The 12,106-nt window shown below is 59.0% G+C and overlaps 1 protein-coding gene across 1 annotated transcript; it reads right to left on the reverse strand.

Moving 5' to 3' along the window:
• Nucleotides 1-998: 998 nt before the first annotated feature.
• On the reverse strand, nt 999-9,751 carry POU2AF3 (POU class 2 homeobox associating factor 3). The gene is made up of 5 exons (XM_080366881.1): nt 8,588-9,751; nt 6,813-6,907; nt 4,361-4,418; nt 2,571-2,797; nt 999-2,125 (listed from the first exon to the last, which is right to left on the reverse strand). The coding sequence occupies exons 1-5, from the start codon at nt 8,592-8,594 to the stop codon at nt 1,793-1,795; spliced, it is 720 nt and encodes a 239-aa protein (XP_080223007.1). The 5' UTR covers nt 8,595-9,751; the 3' UTR covers nt 999-1,792.
• Between the last annotated feature and the right edge of the window lie 2,355 nt (nt 9,752-12,106).

Raw genomic sequence — 12,106 nt, forward strand, 5'->3', positions numbered from 1 at the left:
GCACCCCCCCAGCGCTGCCAAACCCACCCCTGGTACAGTGTCTGCGCAGGGGTGATCACACCCCAGCTGCAGCGAGGGAGCGGCTGCTGGCTCCTGTTTCTAAGCTTTCCGTGACCTGATGCGTTCATCACTTGGGCCAGCTCGGAGATTAATTAACCGGGTAACAGCAGGGGAGAGGGGAAGGTATAATTTAAAGTTGTCAAAGCATTTTAAAGCAAGTTTTGGAAAAAAAGCTGCTACCTTACATAAGGTAAAGGAACTGGATCGGTTCTCTCTGTAATCTCCTTGTCTAGCATGGCAAAAATGAAACGTCCTGCCCAGGGACATGGACTGGACATGAAAAAAAATGCCATTTTTAGCTCATGTAGAACTGAAAGTGAAGAGAACCCTGGAGTTCTGCATGGGAGGTGACAGCTCTGTTTACTGATGAAGGCAGGGATAGAAGGTTGAAATAACTGGCCTTAGAGTCTTATTAAAAAAATGTTACTCTTAGTTCTTCATAGATTTCACAGGGTGAGGAAATATTAGTTGGGTTTTTTTGGTAGAACGAAGAAAACCTTCCTATTTGCCCCCCCAGATATGTGTGTCTGTTGCATCCTCGGCCACACAGGTGATTTAGCTCCGGGGAGAGGAAAGCTGCTCAGTTAACTGTGGAAGTGTCTGGAGGAGCAGCACGCAGCCAGTTAGATGATTTATTTGCCTCCACAGGTGCAGTCAGTATTTTCATCTGTGTTGGGCTTAACATGGAGAGGTGCTTCTTTCTTTCCAGTCTGGGTGCTCACCGAGGAGCTGGTGCCTTGGCAGCCTGCCTCACCACGCACCGTTAACAGGACGTGAGACACAGCCTTAGAAAGGTCGGGGTTTGTGCAAGAAACAGGGAATGCTCAGGTATGACGATTTTCCCATTTATAGTTATATATATATATAAAAATGTAGCTGCTGTTCAGTTTATACCAACTGAACTGCATCATCCAGAAGCTGAACATGGGTCAGCGCTGCCGACTGCATCAGCTTCCCACCGGCGCTGCCTGCACGGGGGGAGCTGCTGTTGAGCAGCAGCCAAAGGTGTTTGGCGCTGGATCCAACCCCTGCGGAGGCCTGAGGGGCCCTGCTGGCACCTGACCCACGGACTCAGCCCTGGGCTCGCACGGAAAACAGCGGTTTTCCTTCCCTGCGGGAAGCACGAGGGAATACGGTCGCGGCAGCGCGGGCAGAGGCAGGGGCTGAGCGCCGATCCGCCTCGGCGCGGGAGCTGCACAGCACAGCCTGCTCCGGGGGGGTGGGCTGGGTGCTGAGACACATCCAGACCTTTTATCTGCTGGAAAGGACCAGCGAGACCATCCACCCTGCTAACCGCTCCTTGTATAGGCTGCTGAGAGTCCCTCACCGCTGTGACAACAGGGATCCTGGGCCACCAGCAGAAGGGAAAAGCACCGACGTTTAGCACGTGAGGAATGACGGGGCCTCAGCACGCGTACCAAATTATTTATTTGTATCAAAAAAAAAGCTGGTTTAATGACATGTGTTTGGTCAGGCACCTCAGGATTTCTTTTAAGGACAACAACAGCGAAAACAAACAGGAAAAAACCAAACCCCCCCCAAACCACCACCACCAAACAACAAAACACCCCTGCCCACAAAAGCCAGGAGGACTAACGTAGTGACAGCGTCGTGTAGAAAAGGCGTGAGTAGTGAAGAACAAAACGGGCTGCGTTAGGCAGCGCAGCTTTGCATAGTTCATGGGCAATTAATCTGATTTGGCTACAGTGGATGTGTAAAACCACAGCCCCCATTAGCTATAGCAGATGTCGCAGCTCTTATCCCTTCGGAAGAAGCCGTCGGCAGCGGGCGGCAGGCAGTCCGGGCAGCCCGCGCTGGGGCAGGGGCAGCACTGCGGGACCCTGCTGTCCCCGTGGGGCTGGGCGCCGCAGGCTGTGCAGCAGCAGGCTGGGGGGGGGTATGGGGAGGGGGCATGGCAGGACCACTCCTCCGCCGGGTAGCCCCAGGTCTTGGTGTCCAGAGAAGGTGGGCTGGGGGTCAGCGGGGTGAGGGGAGAGAGCTGAGGAGGGGAGCAGCTGTAGCTGAGTGGGCTGGGCAGGTCGGCTGGGCTGGGGGATCCGGCAGCCTGGAGTTTAAAAGGAAAAAAAACCAAACCAATAACCACCAGGACGGGGTTTCAGGGTGTCATTTGGGGAAAAGCGGGCAGCGGTCGGGATTTCTGTGCCGTTTTCTCACGAGGGTCCGGCTGCACAGGGAGGGGGTTTGGCCCTTGGAGGCTTGGAGCCAAGAGGCGTTGGGGAGCTTCCCTACGAGCGAGACAACTGCTAGCGGGAACGGGGCTGTTCTTCCCAAAAGATCTACAGGATCCGTAGAAGGGACATTCCCCGTTCCCTGCTCCCGATGGGAAACCATCCGGACGAGCAGCCTGCGATGCTGTGGCTCTACCCCGTGCCCCTAAAAGCAGCCGCATTCCCAACTCAGCTTGCTGCTGTTCTGCCCCGGGATGCAGCCGCCTTCCCCATCCTCCCCCTGTGCGCCCCCCGGGCTGCCCCCCGGCACACAACGCTTACCAGGCTCTGGTTGAAGCACAGCGGGACCGGCTGGAAGGCGTCTGGCGTGTAGTGTGAGGATGGCTGGAAAGCACCGAAGGCTGGGTCTAAGGACGCGTCTGCCTGCAGACAGGAATCCACCAGCTGCTCCAGGTAGCTAGGGCTTTCTTCGCAGGAGAGGCAATTTGAAAGCTGCCACGATGGGCAATAGTTGGGAACAGAAGAGATGGGTTCTGCATCAAAAGGTGCTAGGAGAGAAGGTAAACCAGACAGCAGCAGGTTATTCAGAATCTGTCTCCATAAAGGGCAGGTGTCACCCCAGGCCAGGTTTCAGTACGCCCATACGTTCGGTAGACCCTATGGATTTAGACAAAGAAAATGGCCCTTCAAGTTCAAGGTGAATTTTCTAGGGAAGCAGACACCAGGAGGAGGATGCTGAAAAGCATGCAAGTAACGCGGGGAACTCCAGTCCCCTGGAAAGCTCCACAGCTTTTTAAATACTGCTGGAAACTCTTCTGGCTCCAGCTATTTTGGACAGGGATCCAGCTGGAAACTCCCGCAGGCTCTTGACCCTCTGGCTTCCCTGAAAGTGTCAACTGTAACAGACCCAGAAGCTGCCACGCGCCGATTCATGTTTCAGCTCGGCAGATGGCTCGCGCCCTTGTCTCGCCCATTCTCCAGATGCAGGGTAGCTACATCTGCAGGAAGGAGGGGATAACAGAAGAATAATTTGCTCTTTTACCCTCAAAACAGCCAGACAGGAGACAAATTTCTAAACAGATGAAATGGAGCGCGTCAGTGATAACGTGGCATCGCATCCACAGAGAGTTCCTGGCAAAAGCGCGAGTTCCTGGACGGCTGCGGGGTCCGACCCCGCTGTATGGCCGCACGCTCGCGGGACTGTGAGAGCTCCCGGTGGAGCTGACTGCGCAGGATGACTGTTTTTCCACGCTGTGGCCACATATGGCTACAAGCAAAGCCCTGTCCCTCTGGAGGGGCACAGGTCTGCAGGCGATGGCACTGCCCGTGGGCAGAGTCACCCCGAGTCCCAATCCTTTGCGGGTTCAAGGTGGCAGCGTTCAGCGGGGTGTGGGGAGGGAGCGAGAAGCACCCAAAATACATAAACAGAGACTTTCCAGCCTGAAAAAGCTTTGGTATGTCTCACATTTCTTTATTAACATAAGGAAATTCATTCCCAAATATTGGTGATTTAATAGTTTCCTTGTCCGTACAATGTATATATTCACACCTGCCTAACCTCTTAGGTCTGTCTGCTTTGGCTGCAGAATAATTGAAGGATCTGTGAGTCCAAAGTGCTGTTATCCCCGCCTCTTTCCCCTTTCCTTAGATGTTCCCAGAGAGGAGGAAGAAACTCTAGCTTGCTGCAAACCTGACACTCCCCACTGCTATGGACGTTGCCGGGAGAGTGAGAACAGCCACCTCTGCGGGAGCTCAGCAAGGTGCTCCGGGGTGACCTGACCCTCCCGCTCCAGCCGGACCCGCAGTCAGCCTGGAGACGGTGATGCCAGCAGTGTCATTCCCTAGGGGATGCACATCCCTTCCTGATGGGACACTCGCTCCTTGCTGGGGGAAAAATAAACTGCACACACGAGAGCACGTGAGCGTGCTCCTGAACAGGTAATATGTGCCCTGCTGGCCGCCCAGCACGCTCACCCGCGTGTCACGGGCCGCCTGCAGGTGCTGCTCGGCTGCATTGCCCGGTACCTGGTAGTGCCTGCCTCAACCAAGGGCTGCGGGAAAAACTGGGAAGTGGGGGTGGGAAGGGACGTGTGGATGGGCTTTGTACCAACCTGGGTGAGGAGGTGATACAGACTCCGAGAACTGGATGCTGCTGCTGCCCCAAGGAACCTGGCCAAAGAGAAGGGAAGAAGAGGAATTGTAGATACTGTAACATATGGGAGCGTTTTTCTGCATGCTGAGGTGAGTCGAGATTTTGCTTCAACCTCTTTATGTAAACCTGATTTACCTCACGGCTGTGACACGGAAAACTTCCCTAGTACCGACAGAACAAGATGAATGTGCATAACGTGATTTTTCCCTGAGCCTGTAACAGCACTGGAGGAGCACACCACCAACCTGGTGTAAAGTCCTTGATTCCAACCACATCATTAATTAATTAATTCAGCAGAGATGTGGCTGCCTTGGAAAGCAACTTCGAAAGATGTGGCTGCCTTCATTTCTAGGACTGTGAATTCCACAGTGAAGGGATGCCCAAGAATTTGTAGGGATACACACGATTAGGAATGAGTAATTAACAAATTGTAGTGATAACTCTTGAAACATGACTAAAACACTTGCAGGTATCCCCATGGCTGGGCATCAGACTGGGTCACCGTGCTCGGTGCTGATGCCATCTGAGGGCCAGCTCTGACACTGCTCCCCGCTCCACCGCAGCTACGTGCCCCTTCGAAAACAGATCGTCGCATTTTCTAAGTGCTGCTGGAAGCTGAAGCGGACAGATCAATCTGTTCCGGGAACCTGACCTGCTGGAGGGGAGAAATCCACCCCAAAAGCAACGGGAGTTTTGATGCTCATTGTCACGGACTAGGATTTTACTCTGCAAATACAAATACCGGGGTTGGGTTTTTTCCCTCATTTTTCATTCACGCAGGCTTCCACTTCAACTTAATTCAAAATGCCCTCGAGTCAGTGGCTCATTTCTCTAGCAACACCTTCCTAGCGCCTCCCTGTGCATTTAATTCATTAAAGAGCAGCTGCTCGGGGCTGCCGGAGCCTGTGGGGCTGTTGGGCTGCCCCTCTCCTCTCCTCCCTGGCTGCAGGCGCGGGACAAGGCAGACCCAGCCCTGCCACTGGCAGCAGAAGTTTTCGGTTCAGCTTTTTCCAGTGCACGGAGGCAAAGCATCCCACCAGCACGACCCCTGGGAACCCTCCGGGACAACTCGTGCCTCCTGCGGATCACACAGGTATCCTGCACTGCCACGTCCCACTTTTTCCTGCTTGGGCAAACGCAGCGCTGCCTGAACTCCCTATGGGAAGCGACAGGCAGCCCCCAGGAGCCCCCCAGGCTGTTTCCATTAGGGCTGGGGGCGAGGAGCGACCCAGCAGTGCCAAAGCCCCGCAGTCTGTGCCCTGCTCACCCAGGCCACTCCGCCCCTGGCTCCCAGGCTGACCAGCTTTGTGTGCCATCAGCGGCAACGCGGCGGCGCAGGAGGTGGGAGATGAAATCTGAAAACCATCCGAAGCTGTCATGAACCAGGAAGAAGTAATGATTTACCAGCTTCTTTATGCAAATCCCTGGAGTGGCTGGAGCCACAGGACTCCTACAAAGACTGGAGGGAGCGAGTGAGAAAGAGAGAGAGCGTACACACGTGTGGACACACACGCACAGATCTCCATCCCCTCCTCTAGAGGACGCGGGGCTGGGCGCTGCCCAGGTGATACTGAAAAGTGCTGGAGACCTGAATTCAGTCAAGCACACTTGAATGTTATGCTGAGGAGCCCTATCGGAGCAGGATGGAGCCCTAACGGCGCAGGATGGAGCCCTATCGGAGCAGGATGGAGCCCCGCTTAAGGGGTCTTTGCCCACCCCTTGTCTTCTTCCTTCCTGCCAGCCAGAATCTCTGGCTGTTGCCAAGTCCCCATTTCCCAAACCCTCTCCAGTGCCCAGGAGCTGCTGGTGCATGTCACCTCTGGTGCCTCCGTGTCCTGCCTGATTCAACTGGACAAGGGAGAGCATCCAGGGGCGGGGGTGGGCGAAAGCAGCTTCCTGGGGGGCTGAGACTTGTGGAAAAGGGGGAGGTTAGGGGAGTTTTAGCGTGGCAGAGCTGTGCACTGGTTGCTCCTCCAAGCTGCACAGGCTGGAGCAAAGGTGTGCCCTGGGCATGATGCTGCGGAACAGCACGGTGCATGCCTCAGCACCACCAGGCCACCTTTTAAATGGGAGCCGGTGATCACCGCCTGCCTTGCTCATCCAGCACAATGATACTGGAGATGCTGGGCTAACTGTAAGTTGGACTGAAATTTGTCGGCGTGGGCCTTCCAGCCCTGAGCGAACTGCGTTCCTGGAGCACCAGCTCTGCCTGCTCCCTGCGCTGCTGGCTCAGGCCGTCACTACTGCTGTCACCCTGCACAAATGTTCTTCTCCCCCATCCTCAGCAACCTGCCACGCTCCGACCTGGGCAGCCTCCTTGGCCCAGAGATTACAGTTTTGGCAAAAAAAAAAAAAAAAAAAAAAGACCAAGAGAAAAGAGACAAAGCAGACACCGAAAGAGTTTTACTTACCGCTGGACCGGTTGCTGCTTGTCGTGCTCTTCTCTGCTGCAGTAACTCCTTCACTGTGATCTTTACTCTAACACCTTGATACACCTTAGGCTTTCCTGAAAGAATTTGTGGAAAAACACTTTACAAGGTGGGAGGCTTTCAGAGGATACAGCAAGCCCAGCACGTTTTCAGGCACGCTCCACACAGTGTCCAAAGTTAACATGTTTCACTGGTCACTGTTAAGTCACTTGTAATCACAGTTTACGTAGCCCTCTAATGCCGGTTACTCAAACCTGTGACAAGCAGACGTTTATGAGAAAGCTGGTGTGAATTATATTTAGTAGCCACACACGTTCTATGCTTTTCTATCTCCTTCTCCCCCCTACCCACCCCCCAGCCATCCTAACACCGAGCCACATCTGGTGCTACCATTGAATTTATCTAAATTCCTATCATATCTGCCACTCTTAGGACCTGAAAATAAATGTGGGAAGCACTTCACCTGGCAGGTGAACGCCAGGAATACAACAATGGAAACACGTGGGCAGTTACTCAGAGGGCTAAACAAAACACAAATAAACACCACCACTTTCATGAATCACTTCTTGCAAAGCCTGGATGATCCCTGTATTGTGCTGGCTCTGTACAACTCCCATCTATTTCAAATAAGCATTTACGTTGCCTTTAATCCAGCCAAAAGCAATTAGCAGCCCTCCCTCGCTGCCTGATGAGGGACCTGTCCTGGGAAATCACTTCCACTTGGTGATCCCGGTAAAATCCTTAAAGCCTCGGCCCGTTCTGTTCCTGCCCTGACTCTCTGCTGCTGTTTTCAGCCAGTAGCAGATCCCACAGAACGCAGCGCCGCCCCATCCTTCCAGGCAGCCCCCAGCCCCCGGGGGGCAGCCCCCAACCCCTGCGGCTGGTGGGCAGGTCCCTGCCCCGCACAGCTCAGAACCCCCACACACACACTGCGGGCACTGCCCTCCCCTGGGGGGGGACCCCTCCCCACTGCCGGGGGGTGCGCAGCATCCTCGCCCTCCTGTGCGCCCACCCGTGCCCCGCCGTGCACCCACCCTCAGCCTCCTGTGTGCCCCCCCTGTGCCCCCCCTCGCCCTGCCGTGTGCCCACTGTGCCCACCCTCAGCCTCCTGTGTGCCCACCCCGTACCCCCCCTCGCCCTGCCGTGCCCCCCGGACATGCCCCACGGGGCTGGGGTCCCCGCGGGCTGAGCCGGGGCCGCCCCGGGGGGGGGGGTTGCTGCTCTGGGCGGCGGGGGGCGGGGGGGGTGTCGTTCATCCCCCGGGTTTTTGTCTCTATTCGACAAAGATGGAGAAAACGGGGGGAGGGTGGCGGCGCCACGGACACCCGGCAGCCCCTCCTGCGGGCGGGGGGGCTCCGCCGTGCGCAGGGGCCGGGCCGGGGGCCGGCGGGGGCGAGGCGCGGGCACACCCCCGGGGGGGCGGGCTGCAGGCAGCCCCTCGGGCTGGGGGGGCAGGGGCAGGGCGGGGGGCGCTGCGGGCAAGCCGCGGGGTGGCCGGGGCGAGCTGCCGGGCGGCAGCGGGGCGACAGGCGGGCGGGGTGCTGCGGGCCGAGGGCCGCCCGGGGAGGGGGCACGGTGCGGGGCGGGGGGCTGCGCTGGCAGCGCCTCCCCGCCCGGGAGCCACGGGGATGGGCGCCGGGGGGCGAGCGGCGCCGGGCTCCCCCCCCCAGCCCTGCCCCCCCCCGGCACCCGGCGGGCCCGACCCCCCCGCCCGGCCCCGCTGTCGGAGCGGCCCCGGGGGCGCGGGGCGGCCTTACCGGACATGCTGGGCGGCAGCGGGCGGCCCTCCCCGGCGGCAGCGGCGGCCCCGGCCCGGCCCCGGGGCAGGTGATGGGGCAGAAGGAGACGGGCTGGAAACTGGGGGGCGCAGGGAGCTGCTCGCCCGGTGGCGATGGCAGGTGGATCCCGCCGGGTCCCTGTGGGATCCCCACGGGTATATGTTTGAGTTTTTCTCTCCTAATGCCAAGTATTTAAAACCTCTAGAAACCAATGATTTGACAATCAATGATTGCGCGATACTTTCAATTTGAATATTCAAAGGCTCCACAAAATGGGCTATCTTTTGGTGAAACCCAGCACATCCCCATCTAGCAGAGGGTCTGGGGGAACAGCGTGCGGCGGGGCCACCCTGCCCGCCCTTTGCTTTTGGGACATTTCCCTGGTTTTATCCATCCTGCCCCAAACGCAGCAGATGCCTCCAAACCGGCTCCGTATTTTCCCCTCGGACGCCCAGGCTGGGCTCCAGCCCTCTCAGATTTCATTTGCTACTTGCAGAGAGGGCTCTGCAAGGGACCAAACCGTTTTTTGCACAGTTTGCCACGTTTTAAGGCTAAATACTAAGGTTTGGGGCCAAACTGGCTGTGGCCAGGCCTGGTGTAATGAAGAGGCTGCCCCTGGGTAGCTGAAGCTCCCTGACCCCGCTCCATCACGCAGCACTGCCTTCCCTCTGCCCACCCGCTGGGCTTATATTGGATGGGTTTGTGTGTTTTCCCCTAATTCAGGCCATTCGCTCACTGCACACATCGGCCCCTCTCTCCTTACACATTCAGACTGCCCTGCACGCAGCCGGTGCCAGGGTTTCAGCTTGTGGTGGGATGACACCGGTTTTGGACCACCCACCCCCACCCCCCCCATCACTGTATGACACTGATGGCGCTGGGGCTTTTAGGCTGCGGTGAGATTGTCCCCTCCGAGCACCGCAGGCTGTGCCATGCCGCGGGGACAGCTGGCTGGAGCAGAAAGCAGGCCAGGCTGTTAATAATCTACCAGCACTTCGGTTTGGCTATTGTTGCCGCTGAATCTTTTCCTTTAAGTTGAACAAATACGCCGGATTTCTGTGAGGAGCGGTCACAGCGGCGTCGCCGTTCCTTGCGTGGCAATGGGCTCCCGGCAGGCCGAGCCTTGCAGCCGCAGGGATGCTGCCCACGAGCCTTGCATCCACAGGGATGCTGTCCACGGGTCCCTCTGGAGAGCAGCCCTCTCCCCACCGCCTGCAATGCAGCAAGGAGGAGCATGCTGTGGGAATTGCAGAGCGGGGGTCACAGGGGCTGCACAGGCCCACCTGTGCTAAGCGGTGTGGGACCTGAAGCCCTTGTGTTGCTTCCCGCGTCGGTGGCGGGTGGGTAGAGCCCGGCGAGGCTGCGGATGCCGTGCGGGGGGGCTGGCACCCCCAGGAGCCGGGGTAATGTTTACTTCTGTAACCAGAGCCCGCAGAGCGGAGCGCGCGGGCTGCTCAGCTCCCGAGCTGTACGCCTTAAAGGACACACAGAGCATCCGTGCTCAGGGTGTCCCTGCACATCCTGGGTTCCCGAGCATTTCCAGGCTCTCGGAGACCCTGCCTTGGTTAAGAGCCAAATCCCAGAGTGGGTCAAACACTTTCAAGACAGCCCCAAAAACTGCTGCCCCTGCTTCTCCCTCAGTGCCTGGTGGGAATACAGGCAGGCTGACCCTGGGGTCCCCATCCATGCAAGGCCCTCGAAGGAGGTGCAGCGGGGACAGCTGATGGTGACTCCTTTGTCACTTAGTCCAGCAGCAGCTCCAGGCAGCGATTCAGCCTGGCAGTGTTAGTTGCGGTGTGAAACATGGCTGCGGGCTCATGCAGGCATCAGGTTTGGGGGCACGGGGGCTGGATGTGGGGCAGGGAGAGCTGCAGACACCCCGAGATGCTTGGGGGTCCCTTGCCCTGCCCTGGCCCGTGGTCAGGGGAGCAGCTCTGGCTGAGCCGTGCCACGCCGGGATGCTCCATGCGTGCCATCGCAGGAGCCTGTGGTGCCCATGGACCACAAGAGGGGCAGCGACGGCTTCGCCTGGGTGCAGAGCAGCCCCGGCTGCTGGCCCCTTCCCTGGGCTGAGCCTTCCCTGCCCCCCCAGGGCCCGGCCAGCAAAAAGAAGGGTGCGACCCTGGGGGTGGGCAGAGGCGAGCTGGGAGGCACGGAGAGGAGCTGCTGGAGTTTGCTTTTCTGAGCAGGTCTGGACGAGGCTGGGGAATCAGGAAGCTTCGTGTGGGACCCCAGGCCAGCCAGAACTGGAGCTGGGTGCTCCCGGCCGGCCAAGGGGCTGGGGCTCCAGGGGCTTGGCCCCCAGGGGAGGCTGGGCAGGGTGCAGAGGCGAGCTGTGCACTGTGGCTGGGGCTCGCCTGCAGCTGTGACCCTGGGATGGCTCCAGGGCCACCGCAGTGAGACCCGCAGGTGGGCACCCTGTCCCCACCACTTGCTGCTGCAGTGGGCTGCAGACCCCTGCGGGGCTGTGCTGGACCCCTGAAGACATGGACAAGCTCTGCTGGGCACGTTGCACCAGGGCTGCTGGTGCTCCAGCTCTTGCAGCTGCTTCTCAGCTGTGCTGGGGGGGGGCTGGGGGTATGTCTATACCAGGGCAGCCTGCTCAGAGCCTTCCCTTTTGGGGCAGCTGCCGAGACCCCCGAGAGTGCTCGTTCCATCCGCTGAAGGCAGAACGTGCCTGAACAGCCGGGGAGGTGGTGTCTGCCAGGTGTGGGCTGAGCAAAGGGCTCACGGCTGCTGTGAGCGCACCGAGGTGCAGGGAGGTCCCTGGGCTGCAGGGTGAGGGTGCCGGGGTGGTGCTGAGCGGTAATGGCTGTGAGAGCTCGGGCTTTGTGCAGAGGACTGGCCTGGCTCCCTTGCAGCTCCGCAGCGTTGCTTACAGGGGCCTGGCATTGCTGCCCGCTTCTCGGTGCAGCGCTGCGCCCCCGGCCCACGCTCCCCCCCAGAGAGGTGCCTGCAGGCAGCATGGCACGGAGCGATGCTCTGGGCCCGATCCTGCCACCCCGGTGCCATTTACGATCCCTGGAGGGCGCCGAGAAGGCTCCGAGTGCCCCATCAGCCCCAGGATTTGAGGAGAAAAGGCAAGGAGGGCCTTAAACATCTCATCACTACACACCCCCAGGCCCTGGAAAGCTCCTGTTGCTCCTCAGCGAGGTTTTGCGGCCGCTCCGGTGGGTGCCAGGCTGGGGGATGCTGCACCGCTGCCTGCGGTGGCTGCACGGGAGAGCGGCCACCTCCGCGCGTGTCTGCGTGTGCAGAGCTACCTCTAGTGGCCGTGGGGCTGGGGCTGGGGCTCCACGTCAGCCCGGGTCCCAGTCACAGCCCCCCCGGGGGCATTCTGCCCAGGGGCTGGCACTGAGGGGGAACAGCTCCCTGGTTTCCTCGGGGCGAGAGGGAAATGCGGGACGATGTGTTCTGCGCGTTGCAGGGGGGAGGGATGGCGATGGCGATGGCGATGGCGATGGCGATGGCGATGGCGATGGCGATGGCGATGGCGAG

This window comes from Falco punctatus, assembly GCF_963210335.1.
Source record: "Falco punctatus genome assembly, chromosome: 16".
In the NCBI taxonomy this organism is placed as follows: domain Eukaryota; kingdom Metazoa; phylum Chordata; class Aves; order Falconiformes; family Falconidae; genus Falco; species Falco punctatus.

Coding starts and splice junctions, on each gene's coding strand:
- POU2AF3 (XM_080366881.1), bottom strand. Junction 4,419..6,812: donor AAGCAGCAACCGGTCCAGCG/GTAAGTAAAACT, acceptor CTCTTTGGCCAG/GTTCCTTGGGGCAGCAGCAG. Junction 2,798..4,360: donor TGTATCACCTCCTCACCCAG/GTTGGTACAAAG, acceptor CTTCTCTCCTAG/CACCTTTTGATGCAGAACCC.